Raw genomic sequence first — 26,852 nt, 5'->3', positions numbered from 1 at the left:
AGAGAAGAATTGAGCATCACTAAGACTGAACTCACATGCTATAAGAGCCAAGCGGATAAGCTTGAGCTGAAGATATGGAATATAGTTATATTTTTATGTTATCAATTTAGTGTAGTAAATCATGTTATAAGTAAACCAATGACTATATACTAACTGAATGTTGTCTTAGCCATGGGAACCAGATGGACAAGCAGTAAGAACAGACTGACAGAGTGAGAAAGAGGTGGAGGAGCTGAAGAGAGAGAACACAGGCGAAGAACATACTGTTCGCTTTGAAATACATAATCATGTCATATTGACCAACAGAAAGTCAAACATATCTTGAGTTCTTATGGAGACAAGTTTTTATTCTTATTGATGCAGCCTGGATTCAAACCAAGGACTGTAATGACACCTCTTGCACTGAGATGCAGTGCCTTAGACCACTGCACCACTCGGGAGCCCTTAGTTACATTTGTCCATTTTTCTCCAGAATATTGAGTCATTGAAACTGAAACAGTGCATCCCATATGGAGGCAGCAAACAATGTACCAGGCCAGCTGTGATTTACAACCTGAGAGCAGTATTTTTTGGACTGCCAAAAAATGTATTGGTGAATTATAACCCACTGTTCCCCGGTAGGCTGTCATTGTAAATATGAATTTGTTCTCAACTGACTTGCCTAGTTAAATAAAGGTTAAATAAAAAAAAGTAAAAAAAAAAAAGGCTGGGAATGTCAATACAATCCAACTAGCAAGGGCAATGATCACAAGTCAATCATAATGTGGCTAATAGGCTAGCGTATCTATCTATGTAGCAAGCTAAAAACACAGCCTAACATTAGCTAGATAGCTGGCTAGGAGGATGTCATGTCATGCCATTTGAGGAGTGGGTGAGTGACTGACTTTTTCCCCTGATATAATTTTTCGGTGACTATGCACAGCTAGAGATGCAGGTGTTAGCTAGCAGGAACTTGAACGACTGTTATACAGTTAGCCAGAGTGAATTTGTGAAAGCAATAGATATGCTATCTACTCCGATTTCAGAGCAGTCTCGTCTGAGTGTGTGAGAGCATAGAACAACTGATGAATTTACGAACGCGCAACACCTGTTGAATACGACTGGTGTCAGTAAATGTAGGCGAACAATGTAATAGTTAGTCAAGAACGCTCTAGATAATATGTTAACAGCCTAACCAGCTCTGCTACAGCGTGTAAAATGGTCAGAGTGACATCTGCTCTCATTTGTGTCTGGAAGTAGCTAGCTAGCAAGCTAGCCAACTTTAACCAGTTAGCTTGGGTGCTTGGTTGGGACAAGCATGTATTGGCAGGCAAGCAGCAAAAGGGTGAGGAGGCTACAATTCCCCATTTTTTTAATCAGTGGAATTTATACGGCCAACTAGCTGAAAAGGTTTGAGAGGGTTTATCTTTGTTCGTTAGATTTTGGCTCATCTTGCTCTGGCTAGCATTAGTTGTTGATTTTATTGTTATTGATGTGTATAACTGAGGGAGAGAGAGCCTACCTTTTCATGTTTTTTTTTTTTTATCAATAGGACTGTAAATTTAAGATGACTCCTGTGGTGTATACATATTTGCAGAAATCCATTCAGGTGTATTTTGTAGCTTTGGGTGAATACATTCTAATCATCTAAAGTCGCGCTGTTGCAACTGCCTGTAAACACACAGTACAGTTCTAAGTGAATGATGGGAGGCCTGTGTGGCAAATGGTTTGTTTGCATGAAGGTCTACTGTAGCTCTGATTGGCTATTGCTCACCGGTCTGTGTAGATTCTGATCCCGAACAAGACAGACGTTTTTATTCTGGTTTTATTTGCTGCAGTGTCTATTAATTGTCCAAACGCACGGCCGCTTTCCCACTCTATATTGCTTTTGAATTTTCACAAATGCCTTAGTATACATAATTCCCAAACATTCTAACAATTTATGATATGGTTAGAATTACCATATCTAGTCAGAACATTAAAACAATTACGTGTCAAATTCTTCCTGGGGGTGTACAGTGCACTCGGAAAGTATTCAGACCCCTTCACTTTTTGTTACGTTACAGCCTTATTCTAAAATGTATTAAATTGTTGTTGTTTTTCCTCATCAATCTACACACAATAACCCATAATGACAAAGAAAAACAGTTTTTAAAAAAATTGCACAAAAAAAAAAATAAACTCAGCAAAAAACAAAAAACAAATGTATATTTAAACTCAGCAGCACCCTCAGCACCCCTACTTCCCTCAACTATGCCGATATCCTCGACCTGTCCACAGCCATACAAATTCATATTATTTAATAAAAACAGTAAAAGAGCTTTGTAGGTCTGCATGCATTGGTTGTGTTTAGGCAGGTCTTAAGTGTAAGTGTACCAAAAGTTTGTATTTCGAAGAACCTCTTAAAACCTCTCAAGACACGTGGTCAAATTATAAAAATGGATGAAAGCGGCAATCGATAAATAGTGCCAAGGAGCGCCGCATGTAAAGAATATACTATGGTTTTAAAAAGGAATAACATGTCAATCTAAAAGTAGCCTAAAGAGTCTAGCCTAAGTGTGCAGCGCCCATCATTGTTGCCTCAATAACTCACATTTTGTTATGTAACATTTTATCAGGAAATATTCCAAAAGTATGGAAATCAGCTCTTGTGCTGCAAATCCATAAGGGAGGGGATAGTAGTGATCTTAATAATTACCGCCTCATTTCAAGGCTTCTTTGTCTAGCTAAGATTCTCGAATCATTGGTAAATGCACAACTACACAATTACATAACAATAACGAGCGTATATACAGGGGGTATCGGTACCAAGTGAATGTGCGGGGGTACAGGTTAGTCGCGGTAATTTGTCCAGTTTATAGATAATAAACAGCGAGTGGAGGGGTGTACGGGGCCGTATGCACTACCCTCTGTAGCGCGTTACGGTCAGATGCCGAGTGGTTACCATACCAGGTGGTGATGCAACCGGTTAGGAAGCTCTCGATGGTTCAGCTGTAGAACTTTTTGAGAATCTGAGGACCTTCGCCAAATCTGTGTTGTCGTGCCCTCTTCACAACTGTCTTGGTGTGCTTGGACCATGATTGTTTGTTGGTGATGTGGACACCAAGGAACTTGAAACTCTCAACCCGCTCCACTTCAGCCAGTCAATGTTAATAGGGGCCTGTTCGGCACTCCTTTTCCTATAGTCCACGATCAGATCCTTTGTCTTGCTCACATTGAGGGAGTGGTTGTTGTTGTTCTGGCATCACACTGCCAGGTCTCTGACCTCCTCCCTATAGGCTGTCTCATCATTGTCGGTGATCAGGCCTACCACTGTTGTGTCGTCAGCAAACTTAATGACGGTGCTGGAGACGTGCGTGGCCACGCAGTCGTGGGTGAACAGGGAATATAGGTGGTGCCTATGTACGCACCCCTGACAGGCCCCAGTATATATACACAGTACCAGTCAAAAGTAACAGTCAAAAATGTATTAAATGATCTGAAAATCGAGTTGAGTGTCACCAAAGCTGAACTTCAGTTCACAAATAACCAGATGAAGGAGGAGACTGAAGGTAACTGTCAAATGTGCTCTTGAGCAGGCCCTTACTTATGAATAAATACGCAATATTTATTTTTGTCATACAGGTATCTTCACAGCATCAGTGAGAGGAGTCTACTACTTCAGATTCACTTCCGGTGGTGGCCTGGATACAATGATCGTGTATTCTGTTTAAGAATGACCAGAAAGTATGGTTTGCATATGAAAAATAAGATGCTGATCGGTGTTTGGAGTATGCAGCTGTCCTGGACAGAGGAGGAGGATGTGGTCTACATGCATCTCCCTGCAAGCTTCAGGCTTTATGATAATTCCTCATATCACAGTAATTCCAGCCACAGACTGTTCTCTCTGCTACCACACGGCAAGTGGTACCAATGCACCAGTCTGGAACCAACAGGACCCTGAACAGCTTCTACCCCCAAGCAACACAACTTCTAAACAAGACTGCTAAATAGCTCATCAAATCTCAATGTGCCAATATTTTATTTTTGATTACATTTTTTTTATCTGATCTTTAACTCTTCGTTGTTGAATTCTTTTTTTTACAGCATTTCACTGTAAATCTAAATCTGTTGTCCAAGAAGCATGTGACACATAAAATGTCCTTTTATTACAGAATGTGAATGTTACCTTGATAAGTGTTTCACCTTGATATTATGAAATGTATTCTATAAGCATTTACTATCTGTCTGTCATTACTGTGTCCTTACAGCATAAAGTAATCTATCAATATGAAATATGCAATAATAACTAAGTTGACCGGTGCATCACTAACAAGTCTGAGGTCACATAATCTCCTACTAGATAGATCAACCAGGATAGACCAGTGTTGTTTTTTGTATTTTTGGTACTTTCAGAAAACCACATTGACATCAAAGAAATGTATTCTTGCCAGCTGAAAACAGTTATCCCTATGAACAAACAAACAAACATGATCAAACACACGTACACATAATATAGAGATCCCCCCCCCCCCCATCCACTTCCTGCTCTCTATCACAAACCTCTCTTCCTCTGTTTTCTCCTAATTTTGCTGAGCAGAGAAAATTCTACCCAGGATGAAATTAGGGGGGCTGAGGAGGAGGGGGAGCAGGAGGCAGGGGGCCCTTCATCTTGTTCATGTGTCAGAATCACCTCCCAGTACCCCCCTTCCCCAAGACCATTATCTTCCCATTGAACAAGACAAATGCTAATGTTTGTCTACCTAAAAATCGAAAGTGTCATTGCAAAGCTGCGGGCCAGTTTGTACAAATGTATGTGGCGCACTCCCTAAACGTCTTAATGTGGGAGACCATACGAGGGTAGGACAGCCTGGTGAGAGCTCTATATTAGAGCTATACACAGCTAGACGCTGTATCACAGTGTCAATGGTGCTACTCAGAGGTGTAGAGCACCTAAGTAAAAAATACTTTAAAGTACTACTTAAGTCATTTTTTGGAGTATCTGTATTTTACTTTACTATTTATATTTTTGACAACTTTAACTTCACTAGATTCCTAAAGAAAATAATCTTCTCAAGGCACAAGGCGAGACCCAAATGCAGACACAGGAGGCAGATGATTGGAGTCTTACAATGTTTATGAATCCGAAGGGGTAGGCAAGAGAATGGTTGTGGACAGGCAAAAAGGTCAAAAACAGATCAGAGTCAAGGAGGTACAGAGTGGCAGACAGGCTCGTGGTCAAGGCAAGCTGAATGGTCAGGCAGTTGGGTACAAAGTCCAGAAACAGGCAAGGGTCAAAACCAGGAGGACTAGAAAGAGGAGAATTCAAAAAGCAGGAGAACCAGGGAAAACACTGGTTGACTTGGAAACATACAAGACGAACTGGCACAGAGAGACAGGAAACACAGGGATGAATACACTGGGGAAAATAAGCGACACCTGGAGGGGGTGGAGACAATCACAAGGACAAGTGAAACAGATCAGGTTGTGACATATCTACTTTTTACTCCATACATCCCAAAAGTACTCGTTACATTTTCAATACTTAGCAGGACAGGAAAATTGTCACATTCACGACTTATCAAGAGAACACATGGTCATCCCTACTGCCTCAGATCTGGTGGACTTACTAAACACAAATACATATTTTGTAAATGATGTCTGTGTTGTAGTCTTCCCCTGGCTATCAGTACATTTTTCCAACAAGAAAATGGTGCAATCTGTTTTGCTGAATATAAGGAAATTGAAAATATTTTAACTTTTACTACATCAGTATATTTAGAACCAAATAGTTTTAGACTTTTACTCAAGTAGTATTTTACTCTGTGACTTTCACTTTTACTTATTAATATAGATATTAAGGTATCTATATTTTTACTCAAGTATGACAATTGGGTACTTTTTCCACCACTGGTGCAAGTTCCGCTTTTATCTCTTGTTGTCATTGGACAGTTTTGGATCGGTAGCAACATGTGGCAGTGGTCCAATGTCGACCCTTTGGAGTTAGTTTTCGCTTTTACAAGTAAGTCACAAGTAACTGCCATCTTATACTTTAGTGACACCAACAGGTTAGTTAGGTAGTGATTCAAACATCTCACCAACAGTGTTTGTGTGGTCATTGCCAGTCAACCACCTCACTGGGCACAGACGTCAATTTAACGTCTATTCCACATTGGTTCAAAGTCATTTCAATGAAATTGCATGGAACCAACTTTGATTCAACCAGTGTGTGACCAGTAGGACAATATTTTATTTATTTATTTTTTATTTCACCTTTATTTAACCAGGTAGGCAAGTTGAGAACAAGTTCTCATTTACAATTGCGACCTGGAATATGAAGGGACAAGGGACAGTATCACTTCTGTAATTGCTATCCATCACATACAGTAAGCATTTAAAACCATGTTACACATTTTAACAGTGAAATATTGGTGGTGTGAACATCTCTTGAATCTCTGACTAGAGATGCCCACGGTCACCTGTACTAGATGTGTGAGTGTATCCCATTTCAAGTGACATAAGTATGATACTGTATTGTGGTGAATTCAGGGTCAGCCTAACCAAACCCAATTCTCTGAGGGTATTTTATGTTCTTGTGACTAATCATGTGGTGGAGCTCTTTATATTACCTTGTGTGGTGGTGACTGGTTTTGATGGTTCCTGTTTGATGGGGTTTTTGTTTAAAGTGTGAAAAATCATAAAAATACACAGCGGGTCCAGAACTTACCCAGTACTATGAGGTTGACCGTGATCCAATGGTACTTCCCCCCGTTCTTCACCTTGCAGCTGTACTCACCCGAGTCGCTCAGGGTGAGGTCACTGATCAGTAGGGAGGCGTCCCCCTTGAGGTAGTCCCCGGCTAAGGACAGTCGGCCTGCCTCCGCCTCGTTGGGGTCGTACACCCGGCCCGCAAAGTAGGTGATCACCTGGCAGGGAGGAAGGGACGGAAGGTGAGACAGATGGAAGAGGTACAGAGAGATGAGAGGTGCTGGCTGTGTATAGCAGGACTTGTCTGGGAGAGTTGGAACTGTGGTGCAACAGTTCTGTAGACATGGTTATCTGGGGAAACGTTGTGGGTGTGTGTAGGTGACACGCACATGGATACATGCACATAATGCAAATATGCTGTCACATAAACAGAAGCATGAACACGCACACACATTCAGCAGACACTCTTATCCAGAGCAACTTACCGTAATGAGTGCCTACATTTTTCATACTATGTTCTAGCAACTATGCCACACACACACACACACAGTACAGTACACAAGGGTGGTGACCTAGGGAGCTCTGAGGTACTGGAACGCATGAGGAAAAAAAATCCCCTTTAAAGTAAAGCGTTGTATGCATATCATTGTATTTGTATATTGGCATAGAGCAGCAGAGTAGAGGAACTTACAGAAGTTGCACACATGGAGAACATTTTTAGTGGCCCTAGGGTCCGGGAAAAATGTGGCCTTTTATAAATGCATTTCATGCAATTCTACGTCATTTTACATGACTGGAGACTTTGGCATAATCTTTTTAATGCCGCGTTCAAAACATGGGAACTCTTAACTGGGAAATCTCTGACTTCCGACTTCAAGACAACTGAGAACTGTGGAATTTTTTTTTTTGAATGGTCATCCAACTCAGAATTCCAAGTCGGGAGCTCAGGCCTCTTCCTAGACTCCCAACTTTCCGACCTGAAGATCACTGATGTCATGATTCAACCTTGTTTCTTTCCGAGTTCCCAGTTGTCATGAAGGCACCATAATACCACACAAATGATCAAAATGACAGGCTACTTTGACACTGACAAACTGAGATCAATACAAATGACCTTGTCTTGAATCCATCAATAGTCTAGGCCTAGGTGTGTGCAAACACATATTGTAGCCTACAATATGAGGAGGAAACTATAGTCCTAAAAATGCTTTCCAGCTTCACTGACTCACCTAATGATGCTGTGCTCACTCGCTGGCGATGGCTGATGTGCTCGTGCCAAGAGCCTCTCGCTTGTTTTACTTTGTAAAACAATAGGCCTTTTAGAAAATGTATGAAATATTTTGGTGGCCTACAGCAGACAGATTAAAGTCCTCTTTTCAGCAGGAGCCATTTGCTTTCCAACCTGTGTTTCCCAGCGATTGTATTTTAAGTATTGCCAAAGGCCTGTTTTGTCTGTATGCTGTTTGTTCACTGACAGATTTGTCGCACGTTCCCGACTGTAGGCTATTCCTTGTTATTGGGCTGCACTGTACAGCTAGGCTTTTTTAAAGAAGAAGCTGATCCTCCGTGGCTAAATTATATGCTTTCTCATGGTGTCGTAGGCCATTCTGAATGATTTCATTTATTTCTGCACAGACAGCAGTAACACTCTGTAACTTTGGCAAATGTATTAACATTTTTCAGGGGCTCTGCAGAACCTCCAGTATAACTTCGCAAATGTATTTCAATATATCAGTGGTGCTGCAGCTCCTCCAGAACCCTCGCCCGGCTATGATTCTATAAGGAAATGTATTATGAAGTGCAACGCTGAAGAGATGAGCTGCAGGCTCATTCATGTCTATCAAAGCAGAGAGAGGTATTGCATATACAAAAAAATATATATACACTTAACAAAAATATAAACGCAACATGCAAAGTGTTGGTCCCATGTGTCATGAGCTGAAATAAAACATCCCAGAAATATTCCATATGCACAAAAAGCTTATTTCAAGGCTCTGTACACAATTCCTGGAAGCTGAAAATGTCCCAGTTCTTCTAGGACATTCACCAGACCATTAAGCATGTTTGGGCTGCTCTGGAGCGATGATTAGACAGCGTGTTCCAGTTCCCGCCAATATCCAGCAACTTTGCACAGACATTGAAAAGCAGCGTGTCAACATTCCACCGGCCACATTACAGCTTTCTTCTAAAATGGATTTAATCGTTTTCCCCCCCCATAAATGTACACACAATACCCCATAATGACAAAGCAAAAACAGGTTTTTAGAAAACTGAAATATCACATTTACATAAGTATTCAGACCATTTACTCAGTACTTTGTTGAAGCACATTTCTCAGCGATTACAGCCTTGAGTCTTGTTTATGACGCTACAAGCTTGGGACACCTTTATTTGGGGAGTTTCTCCCATTCTTCTCTACAGATCTTCTCAAGCTCTGTCAGGTTGGATGGGGAGCGTCGCTGCACAGCTATTTTCAGGACTTTCCAGAGATGTTTGATCGTGTTCAAGTGCGGGCTCTGGCTGGGCTACTCAAATACATTCAGAGACTTGTCCAGAAGCCTCTCCTGCACTGTTTTGGCTGTGTGCTTAGGGTTGTTGTCCTGTTGGAAGGTGAACCTTCGCCCCAGTCTGAGGTCATGAGTGCTCTGGAGACGGTTTACATCAAGAATCTCTCTGTACTTTATTCCATTCATCTTTCCGTTGATCCTGACTAGTCTCTCAGTCCCTGCCGCTGAAAAACATCCCCACAGAATTATGCTGCCACCACCATGCTTAATCGTAGGGATGGTGCCAGGTTTCCTCCAGACGTGACGCTTGGCATTCAGGCCAAAGAGTTCAATTTTGGTTTCATCAGACCAGAGAATCTTGTCTCCAAGTGAGCTGTCATGTGCCCTTTACTGAGAACTGGCTTCCGTCTGGCCACTCTACCATAAAGGCCTGATTGGTGAAGTGCTGAAGAGATGTTTGTCCTTCTGGAAGGTTCTCCCATCTCCACAGAGAAACTCTGGAGCTCTGTCAGAGTGACTATTGGATTCTTGGTTACCTCCCTGACCAAGGCCCTTCTCCCCCGATTGCTCAGTTTGGCTGGGCAGCCAGCTCTAGGAAGAGTCTTGGTGGTTCCAAACTTCTTCCATTTAATAATGATGGAGGCCACTGTGTTCTTGGGACCTTCAATGCTGCAGAAATTCTTTGCTACCCTTTCCCAGATCTATGCCTCGACACAGTCCTGTCGTCTGGGTTTGGCCGTGGTAGGCAATCATTGTAAATAATAATTTGTTCTTAAATGACTTGCCTAGTTACATAAAGGTAAAAAAAATACAAATACAAGTAAAAAATAAAATACAAAATAACACAATAAAATAACAATAACGAGGCTATATACAAGGGGTACCGGTACCGAGTCAATGTGTGGGGGTGCAGATTAGTCGAGGTAATTTGTACAAGCAGGCTGCACTGTTTGACATGACTATAAGTTAGCTGTAGGTGGCTAGCTAGCAAGCAATGGATAAGAATGTAGCCAGCCAGTATAACTGAATGACTGGGTCGGGTGTCTGGCAACCGAAACAAATGAATGAAAGACCAGCCGGCTTGGGTAGCAACCCTAGATTTGCGTCGGGACTATATCTTGTGGAAGGATGAAATAGTATGAATAAATATATCAAAATATTTTCTTTTATGTTTGTCATCTCTTTACAGGAATAGCCATTTGCATTCCAAAACGTTTTACCGCGATTGTATTTTTTTATATTGCGATATGCCTGTCTGAATCTCTGCTTTTTCACTGACAGTCGCAACTCAACAATCATCTATTTGGTATTTGCAGCGCGTGCTGCCCAAATTGCGGGCCTTAACGAGAGTAGGCTATGCAATTTAAAACAATCCACAGCGATCCTCTGTGGCCAAATCATGCTTTCTGTTGTAGTAGCCTATTTTGAGCGACTTTATTTCTTTCTGTAGAGACAGGAGTAAGCTAATTAGGCTATGTCATTTTTGGCAATTCAATTTACTTTAGGGAAAGCTTCCCCTAGCCTTATGGACACACAGCCTATGCCTTTTAATGTGGCATAAACACAACCAGTCATGATGTTTTCATCACATAACAAAGTCACTCCTGTAGGCTACTTGCGCACATTCGTCCACTCACAAAATCATTTCAGCATCCAAACCCCAACAGTGCAAGGTGCACCCGCAATTTGATGAATGGAAAGAGACATCCGTTACAAAACACCCACGTGTTCTGCAATTGTCATTAGGCCTACACTTGTAGCCTGAATTGACACATTCACTGTTGTCCACGTGCGCCTCGGTTCGGTGAGCCGAAAGCTGCTCATCATCTCTCCACAATGACAAAATGTAAATGCTCTACTCAAACCACAAAGCAATTTGGAGCGTGTACCACCTGGCTTCCAGTCAATTCACACATTTTTCATGCGGATGACACGCATTAATGTTACATAATGGTGTAATAGCCTATAGTTTTTTGGGGCATGTTTTATTAATTGTGACAGGCTCACGTTTTACCGGTATGGCGTACCCCCACTATTTTACCACCTTACTTTTACCCCCTCCTGGTACCCTAGTTAATAGAAATACCCATGAACAAACTGTGTCTACCACAGCATTATCTTAGACCCAAAGACAAAACAAAACATTCCTTCATTACTTGACATTGTAGGGATGTTTCTAAATCAACAAATCAAGACTTCATTTCACAATTTGACCATGTACGGAAATTCAAAATACCAACAAATGCATATGTTTTCCCCCTACAGCACTTAAAGTGTATAACCCCCATTGCAGGTATTACATATCACCATGGATATCCAAGCAGAGCCTGTAAAGTGGGCGAGTGAGATTTTATTTCCTCGGATAAACCCGCAAGCCTAGTAAACGATCATTCGCCCAAAGGCAAACTGTAGCAGCACTTTTATTAACCAGCAGGGAGAGAGTGGAAGGAGAAAGTAGGCGGACGAATTGGTCTAACGAGCCTGACAGCACCTTGGAGGCTAGATTGACCAGAGGCCAAATGGAAAGAAAACTATGCCCACCTGCCAATTCCCGGTCATAAAAAAGAGCTGCAGATGGATTCAGTGAAACCAGAATGACAAAAACAAGACAGCCTGCATGCTGAAAGAGGCAGATCTTCGAAGTTGAGAGAAGTGGATGAGAGTTTGATTCAGTCCTTTGGGGGTCCTCCTAGTCATTGAGAAAAGGGGGTCCCTATAGACTAATATTGGCCTCAATGAACTGGAGATAGTGACGCACTGTATCTTATGTCATGAAGTCATATGTTATGTCATCTCATGTCATGCGGTAGTAATGCCCACTGCTCTAGAGCTTCGTGCTCCCTCCTCCCATATACTTCTCTCTTTCCTGTACAAAGGAACACACATATATGCTATAATTTCCTCTGGTTCTATGATACATCGCAATAGTATGGAGTTGCTTTCTGTCCTTGTGTCCTCTCCTACTGATCTGAAAACACAGGGTAGGTGACAGCAATATAGATTCCGAAACCAGGAATGTTCTTTCGCATGTCTAGTTATGGAAGAAAGGACACAAGGGGAGGAAGACACTTTAGTCAATTGAGATGCACCCCAAGTCATCAGTCAAGTCAGCCACTCTCACCACTCTCTGCTTGGAGCTGGGCTTGAGGAGGAGCCACTCGATGTCCAGCGTGGGGGCGTCGCCTGCCCAGAACTGGTGGTGACAGGGCAGTGTGGCATTGTCCCCGACAACCCTCTTCATCTCTGTCTGGGCACACACCGTCAACACACCCAGCAGAACTGTGTGGGCAGAGAGGAAAATGAGCTTAGAGACACATTACAGACACATACATGACCAAAAGGATGTGGACACCTGCTCGTCAAACATCACATTCCAAAATCATGGGCATTAATATGGAGTTGGTCCCCCCTTTGCTGCTATAACAGCTTCCACTTTTCTGGGAAGGCTTTCCACTAGATGTTGGAACATTGCTGCGGGGACTTGCTTCCATTCAGCCACAAGAGCATTAGTGAGGTCGGGCACTGATATTGGGCAATTAGAACTGACTCGCAGTCGGCGTTCCAATTCATCCCAAAGTTGTTTGATGGGGTTGAGGTCAGGGCTCTGTGCAGGTCAGTCAAATTCTCGCTTTGTGCATGGGGGCATTGTCATGCTGAAACAGGAAAGGGCCTTCCCCAAACTGTTACAAAGTTGGAAGCACAGAATCGTCTAGAATGTCATTGCATTCTGTAGCGTTAACATTTTTCTTCACTGGAACTAAGGGGCTTAGCCAGAAGCAAGAAAAACAGCCCCAGACCATTATTCCTCCTCCACCAAACTTTACAGTTGGTACTGTGCATTGGTGCAGGTAGCGCTCTCCTGGCATCTGCCAAAACCAGATTGTGAAGTCTGATCAATCACTCCAGAGAAGGCATTTCCAATAATCCAGAGTCCAACGGCGGTGAGCTTTACACCAATCCAATCGACTGACGGTTTGCACATGGTGATCTTACGTTTGTGTGCGGCTGCTCAGCCATGGAAACCCATTTCATGAAGCTCCCGACAAACAGATATTGTGCTGTCGTTGCTTCCAGAGGCAGTTTGGAACTCGGTAGTGAGGGTTGCAACTGAGGACAGATTCAGCACTCGGTTCCGTTCTGTGAGCTTGTGTGGCCTACCACTTCACAGCTGAGCCGTTGTTGCTCCTAGACATTACCACTTCACAATATTAGCAGTTACAGTTGACCAGGGAAGCTCTAGCAGGGCAGACATTTGACTAACTTACTTGTTGGACAGATAGCATCCTATAATGGTGCTACGTTGAAAGTGACTGAGCTCTTCAGTAAGACCATTCTACTGCCAATGTTGGTCTATGGAGATTGCATGATTGTGTACTCAATTTTATACACCTGTCAGCAACGGGTGTGGCTGAAATAGCCGAATCCACTAACTTGAAGGGGTGTCAACATACTTTTGTATATATGTACACGCACGCACCAGGGTATTGGGGGTAATAATGAGCCAAAGTAGAATGGACTTCACTACCTCATACACACAGCATGTGGAGAGGTTAGCTTTGTTGTGCTTTGATACAGTGGAATCGAACCTGCATAACTCAATAACATTAGCCCACTGAGCTTAAGCCCAGAAATTAGCTGCGATGCTGCTCACACATCTATTCAGGTCTCAGACAGGTTACTCCTCAAAGAAGGATAATCTCAAACAAGCATAGATGGGCGAACCACCTCTGCAAGAAAAGCATAATCCATAATAGGTGATCAATGTTCTTTTCACTGCCCTCTCCTTTGTGAAATCTACCTCAACGCTACAGCATGTCTCTATCCAACTAAGGTGTACATCTCTCCATTGAAATACATTGTAAACCTTTTTGCAGCCTGTGTACAAGGCACTCAATCCAGTGAGAGACCAATGGCCAATGCAACACATCTGGGACCTTGGTCTGGATTAACTGTACAATGCATGGATAGGATGGCATTAAAATGGCATCAGGGGGGATTTACACTGAGATCAGTCTCATCACAATGGATGGCAGAAAATAAAAGCGATGAGGAAAGAACAGAAATGTCCCTGAGCGGCTGATTTTCTGTTGAGCTTCTGTCTTCGTCCCAAATGGCATTCTATTACCTATGGAGTGCACTAGTCACAAGTAGTGCACTATTTAGGGAATAGGTGTAGCGGTTTTCTTCCGTTGAAGGAGAGGAGGACCAAAATGCAGCGTGGTTAGTGTTCAACATCTTTAATATAGACGATAAACGATAACACTACAAAATACAAAACAACAAATGTGAAAACCCGAAACAGTCCTATCTGGTGCAATGACACAAAGACAGAAGGCAATCACCCACAAAATACCCAAAGAACATGGCTGCCTACATATGGTTCCCAATCAGAGACAACGATAAGCACCTGCCTCTAATTGAGAACCAATCTAGGCAACCATAGACTTACATAAACACCTAGAAAGGACACACCCCATTAACATACAAAAACCCTAGACCAGACAAAACACATAAATCCCCCATCTCACACCCTGACCTAACCAAAATAATAAAGAAAACAAAGATAACTAAGAAAAGGGTGTGACAATAGGGTGTCATTTGGGACGCACTCTATCCCAATGGAATGCAGATAAAGCAAATCACTTCAACTCAAAGAGATAGGTGAGACCACAAAAAAGTGTCTGTCAACAGCCAATTTGTCTCTGTGGCACATTAGGCCATATACAGTATTTGAGATGCTTCAGTGTTGAGAGAATAATTATATTTTCATTAGGTTTTGTGTGAGAACTTGTTAGAATTATTTATGATTTTTTTGCCATGCCAATAAAGCATTTTGAATTTAGAACATTATTCAGTGTAATGTCAGTCACAGACTGATGATGAAAAAATAACTCAAGTATAATGGTGAGAGAGCATGGGGTAAGTTTCGAAACAGCAATGCTCAGTATGGGGATTAATATTATACATTTAATACTGACGTCACATGAGTATTATACACTGAGTGTAAAAAACATTGACACTTTCCTAATATCTTGTTTTGACCATTCACCCTCTGAATGGTACACATACACAATCCAATCACCTGGTCAGTCTGTCATGGAAAGAGCCGGTGTTCTTAATATTTTGTACAACCATCAAAAACTATTTTCAGTGCCAGGTCGAGATTTTTGTTGTTGTTGTTGACAAAAGTCCATAATTTCATGCTTGACCCCGGGAACGCTAAAGCCATATCACCTCTGCATATCGCCCACTCTCACATATCCTCATCCACATGGCTGACCAAGTCTAGGGCTTCCATGACACTAGCATAAAAGCTAATTAGAGAGCGCTAACCGATTAGCCCAACCCTCTTCCCCCCATACATGACATGATGGTGGCAATTAAGATACAGTATGTAATTAGAAGGAGCTGGAGAGAGGACAACAAGATCATTTGTAATGATTACTCAATATGGGCCTAATTAGATTAAATTGAGTGCCACTCAGAAGCTCGGGGGGTGACAAGCAGGTGTGAACAGGACCCCTTTGTGAAAGTAATGTCTTTGCTCACAAGCCACTGAAAGAGATGCTAAGTCAAGTCAGGCTAGGGCTCTGTCCTCAATAAAGACCGTAGCTAACAGGCTAACTGGCCTCCTGCTTTTAGAAAATGGTGGAAAGTCAATGTCCAATATCCAGTAGAAGTAATTCCTCTAGCCAACCTGGCAACAGATACTTCCTGAATATAATAACAAGATGGCTGCCGCTAAAAGTGTTGGGTCCCTATTCCCCACTCGTTCCTGTTTTAGCACTGTGTTTCTCATAGCTATTGATCTTTGTGTAGTTAAGAACGTACCGTAAGCGTACTCCACAGATAGGTTTCTTCACAACGTTGTCAAGTAGGGGGGTCATGTGTGTTTGCAAAGCAGAAACGTGACATCCGTAACATTTGCACTTGCCGATGCCGTGTTAGGAGTTGGCAGGGGAGGACCTGAGAGCTCAGCAGGGACCTAGCAAGACGCTCTCTCTCTCTCTCTCTCTCTCTCGCTATATATATATATATATATATATATATATATATATATATATATATATATATAGATATATATATATATATATTTTCTCTCTATATTTTTTTTTTATGATTAAATGAAATATACTATGACATTACACTCCCTTATAACGTTCTTTAAACATTCTTGGAACGTTTTCTGGCTTGAGTGTCATTCAGATACATGGTCGTCAGTGGAAGAAAGAAACATGACAGAGAAGGTTAAAGGATAGGTAGCACAAATGTAATCACATGTAACATATGGATTTGCATTGGTATACACATCAAAAGTCCCAATGCAAAGTTACACTTCACTTTTACATTTTTCGAGTTATTACACAAAAATGATCAGAATTCCGAAGAATGCCGTTGTTGCTATCAACACCTAGGCTAGCTTACAGGTACATTAAAGTAAACCAAAGTTTAGCCTACTCACAGAGAACATGCCGAAAAGACAAAACAAAAAGGAGAACAGATGAGGTACTGTACGATTAGAGCAAGTAAGTTTGATTTTATTTTTCGTGTTGAGCCCACGGCAAGAAGGTACTAGATCCTGCCATGCAAACGGGTTCCCACTAGATAACACATCCGTGAAGAGCATTAGGATGCGGCATGGCTGCATGAGCCACTTCTGCTCCTTGTTTACATCACACTCCCACGTGAGTGGTTGATTTTATCTCAACAACGCTAACACTTCTGGAATGTAATCACATGCTAGCACGGCAAGAGGCTAACGTTGCGCAAGCTACCGAGCAAGCATACGAACTTGGTAGCACAGAGTAGATTCTCCATATGATGTTGAGAAATAGTGCATTGTGGGTAGTTTAGAAGATATCCGGAAATAAGTTAATAAATACAGTATGTAATAACCCCAAAACATGACTGTTTGTACTTATAGGTAACCAGATCGTGATTACAGCTAAGTTACTGTGTCTTTGACCATACTGTGTTCTTACTTATGCTTCCTACCCTTTAAGCCGGTAACAACTTCATAGAAGAGATGCAAAGTGGAAAGATAGATGAGAGAGGATCCGAGAGGAGATTTTAGCTTACCAGAAACTTATCAGCAGCAGCACAGTATGCATATGCTGACCGTGTATAGGGTAAAATTACCATGGGGCTATGGATAAAAGCCTAAACGTTACATTTTACGTCCTTTGGACTGTGATCATCCGTATTAGAGGTCGTCCGATTAATTGGCATGGCCGATCAATTAGGGCCGATTTCAAGTTTTCATAACAATCGGTAATCGTCATTTTTGGACGCCGATTATGGCCGATTACATTGCACTTCATGAGGAGACTGCGTGGCAGGTTGACCACCTGTTACCTTGGCTCCTTGCTGCACTCGCGTAAGTTGCTAGCTAGCATTAAACTTATCTTATAAAAAACAATCAATCTTAACAAAATCACTAGTTAACTACACATGGTTGATGATATTACTAGTTTATCTAGCTTGTCCTGCGTTGCATATAATCAATGCGGTGCATGTTCATTTATCATCGAATCACAGCCTACTTCGCCAAACGGGTGATGATTTAACAAGCGCATTCGCAAAAAAGCACTGTCATTGCATCAAGGTACCTAACCATAAACATCAATGCCTTTCTTAAAATCAATACACAAGTACAGATTTTTTTAAACCTGCATATTTAGTTAATATTGCCTGCTAACATGATTTTATTTTAACTAGGGAAATTGTGTCACTTCTCTTGCGTTCTGTGCAAGCAGAGTCAGGGTATATGCAGCAGTTTGGGCCGCCTGGCTCGTTGCGAACTGTGTGAAGACCATTTCTTACTAACAAAGACCGTCATTAATTTGCCAGAATTTTACATAATTATGACATAACATTGAAGGTTGTGCAATGTAACAGTAATATTTAGACTTAGGGATGCCACCCATTCGATAAAATACGGAACGGTTCCGTATTTCACTGAAAGAATAAACGTTTGTTTTCGAAATGATCGTTTCCGGATTTGACCATATTAATGACCTAAGGCTCGTGTATTTCTGTGGGTTTATTATATTATAATCAAGTCTATGATTTGATATTTGATAGAGCAGTCTGACTGAGCGGCGGTAGCCTGCTGCAGGCTCATAAGCATTCATTCAAACTGCACTTTCCTGCGTTTGCCAGCAGCTCTTCACAATGCTTGCTTCACAGCGCTGGTTATGACATCAAGCCTATCAACTACTGAGATTAGGCTGGCAATACTATAGTGCCTATAAGATCATCCAATAGTCAAAGGTATATGAAATACAAATGCTATAGAGAGAAATAGTCCTATAATTCCTATAATAACTACAACCTAAAACTTCTTAACTGGGACTCATGTTAAAAGGAACCACCAGCTTTCATATATTCTCATATTCTGAGCAAGGACCTTAAACGTTAGCTTTTTTGCATGGCACATATTGCACTTTCTTCTCCAACACTGTGTTTTTGCATTATTTAAACCAAATTGAACATGTTTCATTATTTATTTGAGACTAAATTAATTTTATTGATGTATTATATTAAGTTAAAATAAAAGTGTTCATTCAGTATTGTTGTAATTGTCATTATTACAAATATATATATAAAAATCGTCCGATTAATAGGTATTGGCTTTTTTGGTCCTCCAATAATCGGTATCGGCGTTGAAATATCATAATCGGTCGACCTCTAACCCGCATGGTCTATGATGTTCTGGCCTGGGCTGTTAGTATTGTTTCCCAGTCTGGATGAGGACAGTACAAAAATAAATATAAAAAATAGGAGTGTGTGTGTGCAGTATACGTGTCTGCACACATGTGTATGGGAGTTTGTGTGTGTTTGTGTGTGTCTGCGATTATTAACAAGCCACTTCACTGAGTGAGAGCTCAAAGCAGAGCATCAGAGAGAGAGAGAGACAGAGATAAAGGAGCTGGTTCCTCTGAAGATGCCCTAAGGGGAGTCGTGCTCCAGTAAATTCCCTCCTCCCCACAGCCTCCTTCCAGTCTTATTATAGGAGCACATAGGACCCAGTGGGACACATCGAGCCCCGTACCCTTCAAACTGTCCAAAGTCACGCTGCCTGTCTGACTAGCCTGCCCGCACATCCGAGTCAGCACATCACCCGTGCTCCCATGCTCTGCCACAGAGAAATGCTCAGATCTGAGGAAAAAAACACAGCGACATCAAAGAGAAAACTAAAAGAGAAAAGGGCCTAACTTCCGGCTGTAAACTCAGATTATAATTATTATTTATGTTCGCCCCATCATTTGGGGTGAAGAATCCTCAGAATGCATCAGTGGGCCCAAAACATGAGGGGTTGAACGTCAACTAACTGACTGATGACTAACTGACTGTGTGAGCTGCACGCTGATACAGTTGAAGTCGGAAGTTTACATAGACATCAGCCAAATACATTTAAACTCAGTTTTTCACAATTCCTGACATTTAATCCTAGTAAAAATTCCCTGTTTTAGGTCAGTTAGGATCAACATTATTTTAAGAATGTGAAATGTCAGAATAATAGTAGTAGAGAATGATTTATTTCAGCTTTGATTTCTTTCATCACATTCCCAGTGCATCAGAAGTTTACACACACTCAATTAGTATTTGGTAGCATTGCCTTTAAATTGTTTAACTTGGGTCAAATGTTTCAGGTAGCCTTCCACAAGCTTCCCACAATAAGTTGGGTGAATTTTGGCCCATTCCTCCTGACAGAGCTGGTGTAACTGAGTCAGGTTTGTAGGCCTCTTTGCTCGCACACACTTTTTCAGTTCTGCCCACACATTTTCTATAGGATTGAGGTCAGGGCTATGTGATGGCCACTCCAATACCTTGACTTTGTTGTCCTTAAGCCATTTTGCCACAACTTTGGAAGTATGCTTGGGGTCATTGTCCATTTGGAAGACCCATTTGCGACCAAGCTTTAACTTCCTGACTGATGTCTTGAGAAGTTGCTTCAATATATCCACATAATTTTCCACCCTCATGATGCCATCTATTTTGTGAAGTGCATCAGCCCCTCCTGCAGCAAAGCACCCCCACAACTTGATGCTGCCACCCCTGTGATGCTGCCACGGTTGGGATGGTGTTCTTCCGGCTTGCAAACCTCCCCCTTTTTCCTCCAAACATAACGATGGTCATTATGGCCAACAGTTCTATTTTTATTTCATCAGACCAGAGGACATTTCTCCAAAAAGTACGATCTTTGTTCCCATGCAGTTGCAAACCGTAGTCTGGCTTTTTTATGGCGGTTTTGGAGCAGTGGCTTCTTCCTTGCTGGGCGGCCTTTCAGGTTATGTCGATATAGGACTTGTTTTACTGTGGATATAGATACTTTTGTACCCTTTTCCTCCAGCATCTTCACAAGGTCCTTTGCTGTTGTTCTGGGCGGTATGAGCGGTATGACGGCTGCGTGGTCCCATGGTGTTTATATTTATTGCGTATTATTGTTTGTACAGATGAACGTGGTACCTTCTGGCATTTGGAAATTGCTCCCAAGGGTGAACCAGACTTGTGAAGGTCTACAATTTTTTTCTGAGGTCTTGGCTGATTTCTTTTGATTTTCTCATGATGTCAAGCAAAGAGGCACTGAGTTTGAAGGTAGGCCTTGAAATACATCCACAGGTACACCTCCAATTGATTTAAATTATGTCAATTATGTCAATTAGGCTATCAGAAGCTTCTAAAGCCATGACAATTTATTTTCTGGAATTTTCCAAGCTCTTTAAAGGCACTGTCAACTCAGTGTATGTAAACTTCTGACCTACTGGAATTGTGATACAGTGAATTATAAGTGAAATAATCTGTCTGTAAACAATTGTTGGAAAAATTACTTGTCATGCACAAAGTAGATGTCCTAACCGACTTGCCAAAACTATAGTTTGTTAACAAGAAATTTGTGGAGTGGTTGAAAAATGAGTTTTAATGACTCCAACCTAAGTGTATGTAAACTTACGACTTCAACTGTATATCTTCCAAGCCTTAAATTCAATGTGATAGACGCCATCCCAAAGGTATATGTACAGTAGTGGTCTCAGTGAAGGGCAATGAATAACTTAGGAGGCGACTGACAAGAAGAAGAGTTTGTTGCTTTGTGTTAGTAGTGAGTCTGCATGTAAATGCTGTGGCATGTGCCGTATCTGCATAATGAAACACACAACCTGCCTGAGAGTGGCTATATCAATCACACACCCACCCCATTGGTAAAGCCGTTCACACAGCTTCTAGGCTCTTGTCAAATACAGCACTCATTACACTTTAAGGGCTTAGTGTTACATACAGTATGAGTGACTAGTGCCTCTCATCGCGGTTTCGGGCCAGCCCAAGGGGACGGCCTTGGTGAATAGAGAGCCAAGGCCCAGCCCCACTGCTACCTGCCGGTGAGACGCCTTATTTCTTCCCCTCGCTTGACAGGTCAACCTGCTGTTAAAAAACACTGAGGGTTGGTGTTGCATTACACCAAGTACCCTGCAACATAGCGATAAATAGTTATTTAGTCTCCAGACAGATTTGAAGCCGCTTGGACCTCGCAGAGTTTCCGTCTGCGGGGTGATGGGTACAATACTCACCTATGCCAATAGGTATGTAGCGCCTACTGTAGAGTGTGAACCACAGCATTTAACCATAGAAAGAGGACTGGGAATATGGCCGAATATAAACAGTGTAGTTATTCCCTCGACAAGGCAATCCAACAAGCGAAATGTCGATATAGGGACAAAGTGGAGTCGCAATTCAGACACACGGCTCAGACACAAGACGTATGTGGCAGGGTCTACAGGAAATCAAGGACTACAAAAAGAAAACCAGCCACATTACGTCTCGCGTCCAGACAAACTAAACACCTTCTTTGCCCGCTTTGAGGATAATACAGTGTCACCGTCGAGGCCAGCTAACAAGGACTGCAGCCACCCCTCTCCTTCTCCTTGGCTGAAATGAGGAAGACATTTAAACATGTTAACCCTCGCAAGGCTGCTGGCCAAGATGGAATTCCTAGCTGCGACCCCAGAGCATGCGCAGACCAGCTGGCTGGTGTGTTTACGGACATATTCAATCGCTCCCTATCCCAGTCTGCTGTCCCCACATGCTTCAAGACGGCCACCATTATTCCTGTACCCAGAAGGCATAGATAACTAAATTACTACCGCCCCATAGCACTCACTTCTGTCATCATGAAGTGCTTTGAGAGACTAGTCAATGATCATATCACCTCCACCTTACCTGCCACCCTAGACCCACTTAAGTTGGCATACCACCCCAACAGGTCCACAGATGATGCAATTGCCATTACACTGCACACTGCCCTATCCCATCTGGACAAGAGGAATTCCAATGTAAGAATGCTGTTCATTGACTACAGGTCAGCATTCAACACCATAGAACCCTCCAAGCTCATCTTTAAGCTAGAGGCCATGGGTCTCAACCCTGCCCTGTGCAATTGGGTCCTGGACTTGAAGGGCCGCCCCCAGGTGGTGAAGGTAGGAAACAACATCTCCACTTCGCTGATCCTCAACACTGGGGCCCCAGTGTGTGCTCACGGCCTTCTGTACTTCCTGTTCACCCATGACTGCGTGGCCATGGACGCCTCCAACTCAATCATCAAGTTTGCAGATGACACAACAGTAGTGGGCTTGATTACCAACAACGATGAGACAGCCTACAGGGAGGAGGTGAGGGCACTCGGAGTGTGGTGTCAGGAAAACAACCTCTCACTCAACGTCAACAAAACAAAGGAGATGATCATGGACTTCAGGAAACAGTAGAAGGAGCACCCCCCTATCCACATTGAAGGGACAGTAGCGGAGAAGGTGTAAAGTTTTAAGTTCCTTGGCATACACATCACAGACAAACTGAAATGTTCCACCCACACAGACAGTGTGGTGAAGAAGGCGCAACAGCGCCTCCTCAACCTCAGGAGGCTGAAGAAATTTGGCTTGATACCTAAAACCCTGACAAACTTTTACAGATGCAGAATCGAGAGCATCCTGTCTGGCTGTATCACCGCCTGGTACGGCAACTGCACCGCCCTCAACCGCAAGGCTCTCCAGAGGGTGGTGCGGTCTGCACAACGCATCACCATCAATGCAAATTGCCTGCCCTCCAAGACACCTACAGCACCTGATGTCACAGGAAGGTCAAAAAGATCCTCAAGGACAACAACCACCCGAGCCACCGCCTGTTCACCCCGCTACCATCCAGAAGACGACGTCAGTACAGGTGCATCAAAGCTGGGAGACTGAAAAACAGCTTCTATCTCAAGGCCATCCGAAGGCTAAACAGGAATCACTAACTCAGAGAGGCTGTTGCCTACATAGAGACCCATATCACTGACCACTTTAAACAATGGCACTTTAAAAATGTTAACATATCTTACATTACTCATCTCATATGTATATACTGCACCTTATACCATCTATTGCACAATGCCTATGCCACTCGGACATCACTCATCCATATATTTATATGTACATATTCTTATTCCATCCTTTTAGATTTGTGTGTATTAGGTACTTGTTGGGGAATTGTTAGATTACTTGTCAGATATTACTGCACTGTCAGAACTAGAAGCACAAGCATTTCGCTACACTCGCTTTAACATCTGCTAGCCATGTGACCAATAACATTTGATTTGATTTGATATGAACTTCAGGCCCATTCTTAACAGTTTTTAGGGGCCATGGGGGAAGTGTGGCGAGTCACAAATAAGAAATGAACAGCTTTAAACATTGAAAGATCAGCGCATAATGTGGCAAAGCACTTTAGCTTGTCACATCAAATCACAGCATGTCAAGCATGTGACCTTTTTCCTGTCGTTCCTTTTTTTTGCCGACAATCTAAATGTTTGATTGTGCCACCAGCTCTAAGTGAATAGGCCTAAAGGAGAGAGGAGAGGTGGATGCGAGGGGAGTAGCATCTGGATGATTCCCATTTTGTGCTCAACTTCCACAAACACAACACTCGTCTGTTGGAGTTTTGTACAAATAAAAAATCACATCAAGGCAAGGAGATGTTAAACGAACTGACAGACTAAAGTGACATACAAAACATAACACCATCGTCAGACTTTAACTTTTTTTTGTTTGGAGATCATGGCTCTGGTTGCTCCTTCTGTTACCTCATTCATCTACGAGGGGGTCAATTATTGTAAGTGCTCCTGTAATTACTCAGCTGTCTCCATTCCATATGTGGTGCTAGCCCTCTACAGAAGTATCTGGCCTGCTGAGTTGAGGTTATCAATATTTCCTGCCTATTAACCCCCTAACATGGCCATTAAAATCTGTCAATTTAAGCTGGAGATATAGTTTTTATCTGCGGTGAAAGGTGACAGAGCTAGAGCAGTGTTTGTCAGACCATGAGACATCCCGAAGATCAGTATTTTAACAAAATCATCTATAGCATCCGAACAGTTTGGGCTACATACTAATATGACCCCTTCGAAGAAAGGTGAGACTCTTACGAGTGTTTTGCTCTAGGACACCCACAGGCCTCACAAGACCCGTCTGAAGGTCCCCCTTCACTAGCGAAAATTGTTAATGGAAGTATATATGGAGACTGTTTAGTGCCAAAAAGGGGGTTAAATACAACAACAAAAAAGTATTCAGACCCATTGGCATTTCCCACATTTTGTTACATTGCAGCCTTATTCTAAAATGGATTTTTAAAAAAAATCTCTACACACAATACCCCATAATGACAAAGAGAAAACAGGTTTTTAAACATTTTTGCAAAAACCTTATTTACGTAAGTATGCAGACCTTTTACTATGAGGCTCAGATCCATCCGATTTCTACTGATCATCCTTGAGATGTTTCTACAACTTTATTGGAGTACACCTGTGGTAAATTCAATTGATTGGACATTATTAGGAAAGGCACAGATGGAAGCCACTCTTCAGTAAAAAGCACATGATGGCCCGCTTGGAGGATGCCAAAAGGCCCCTAAAGACTCTCAGACCATGAGAAACAAGATTCTCTCTTCTGATGAAACTAAGATTGCACTCTTTGGCCTGAATGCCAAGCGCCATGTCTGGAGGAAACCTGGCACCATCTTTACAGTGAAGCATGGTGGTGACAGCAGCGGCTTCGGGACAAGTGTCTGAATTACCTTGAGTTGCCCAGCCAGAGCCCAGACTTGAACCCTGAACGAACATCTCTGGAGAGACCTGAAAATAGCTGTGTAGCAACACCCCACATCCAACCTGACCAAGCTTGAGAGGATATGCACAGAAGAATTGGAGAAACTCACCAAATACAGATGTGCCAAGCTTGTAGCGTCATACCCAAGAAGACTTGACGCTGTAATCGCTGCCAAATGTGTTTTAACAAAGTACTGAGTAAAGGGTGTTAGGTAAACCCTCGACGAACACTATGAAAGCTTAAACCAAGTTTATTCTTCCCAGAGGATCAACACAGCTGCATTATACAAAAACAAATCCACACAAGCACTTATATTTAACCCTTTCTCCTAGAGTCTTCTACACATCTGAACAAACATTGTATCTTTACAGCTAGGCAGGAAACTAAGTGATACAGGCCATAAACTTTTCTTTCTCCCTTAATGTGACCTGACCCCGACCCCCTTCTTCACTAATCCATGGCTCTCTCCCCTTACTGCCACATGTGATTGCTTTCACTGCACTCAGCACATACCAAGCTGAATACTTTCCGAAGGCACTGTATCTCTCAGATATAGGATGGACACTTTGGAACAAACTTCCTTTTGATATTTTTGGGGACTATCTGTTGTTCAATGTAGTGAATGTGTTATTCAATGCGTTTGTATGGGCTAATAGCAAGGCCAAAAATACTTTTTCATCAAGTAATTTCCCAAAAAGTTTTGGGGATACTTCAAGGGGTTTTATAATTCTAAATCAAACAGATAAATGATCCTTCTTAAAACAATTCCATTTAGCTTAGTAGACCCCCCGGCTTAGACAGGGCTTAGACTGTTATTGGTTAAAAATAGAAGCGTCTGTCTCAGTGACTGCATGCAGCACTTTGAAGAAGCTATCCCACAATCCTTTGCTTCTACTGCTGACAAGCCCAGGGTCCTGTCATTTCTGGTGAAAACCAAACACTGCATTCCAAAGAAAGAACCTCATACCAACGGTCAAGCATGGTGGTGGTATTGTGATGGTTTGGGGATGCTTTGCTGCCTAAGGACCTGGACGACTTACCATTATTAAATTATGCTCTGTATCAGAGAATTCTACAGGAGAATATCAGGCCATCTGTCCATGAGCTGAAGCGCAGCTGGGTCATGTAGCAAGACAATGATTCAAACCACACAAGCAAGTCTACAGTACATCATACATTGAAATGGCCTAGTCAAATTTACAGACCTAAACCCGATTGAGATGTTTATTTTATTTATTTTACCTTTATTTAACTAGGCAAGTCAGTTAAGAACAAATTCTTATTTTCAATGACGGCCTAGGAACAGTGGGTTAACTGCCTGTTCAGGGGCAGAACGACAGATTTGTACCTTGTCAGCTCGGGGGTTTGAACTTGCAACCTTCCGGTTACTAGTCCAACGCTCAAACCCTGCCGCCCCATGTTGTGGCAGGACCTGAAATGAGCAGTTCATGCTCGAAAACCATCACGTCAGAGTTAAAACAGTTCTGCATGGAAGAGTGGAACAAAATTCCTCTGCAGCGATGTTAGAGACTGATCAACAACCACA

The 26,852-nt window shown here is 42.3% G+C and overlaps 1 protein-coding gene across 1 annotated transcript in view; it reads right to left on the bottom strand.

Moving 5' to 3' along the window:
* The window catches only part of LOC110537709 (CXADR-like membrane protein), a 124,002-nt gene that overhangs the window by 6,405 nt on the left and 90,745 nt on the right, over positions 1 to 26,852 (bottom strand). The window contains exons 2-3 of the mRNA XM_021623977.3: positions 12,295 to 12,452; positions 6,686 to 6,884 (exon numbers count right to left, since the gene is read on the bottom strand). Of these exons, the coding sequence (XP_021479652.1) occupies positions 6,686 to 6,884; positions 12,295 to 12,452 (357 nt within the window). The remainder of the gene's footprint in view (positions 1 to 6,685; positions 6,885 to 12,294; positions 12,453 to 26,852) is intronic.

The sequence above is a fragment of the Oncorhynchus mykiss genome, chromosome 12 (assembly GCF_057628025.1).
Source record: "Oncorhynchus mykiss isolate SJ-2025 chromosome 12, ASM5762802v1, whole genome shotgun sequence".
In the NCBI taxonomy this organism is placed as follows: Eukaryota; Metazoa; Chordata; class Actinopteri; order Salmoniformes; family Salmonidae; genus Oncorhynchus; species Oncorhynchus mykiss.
The sequence above is the reverse complement of the archived record's forward strand: the minus strand, read 5'-3'. Positions and strand labels throughout refer to the sequence as shown.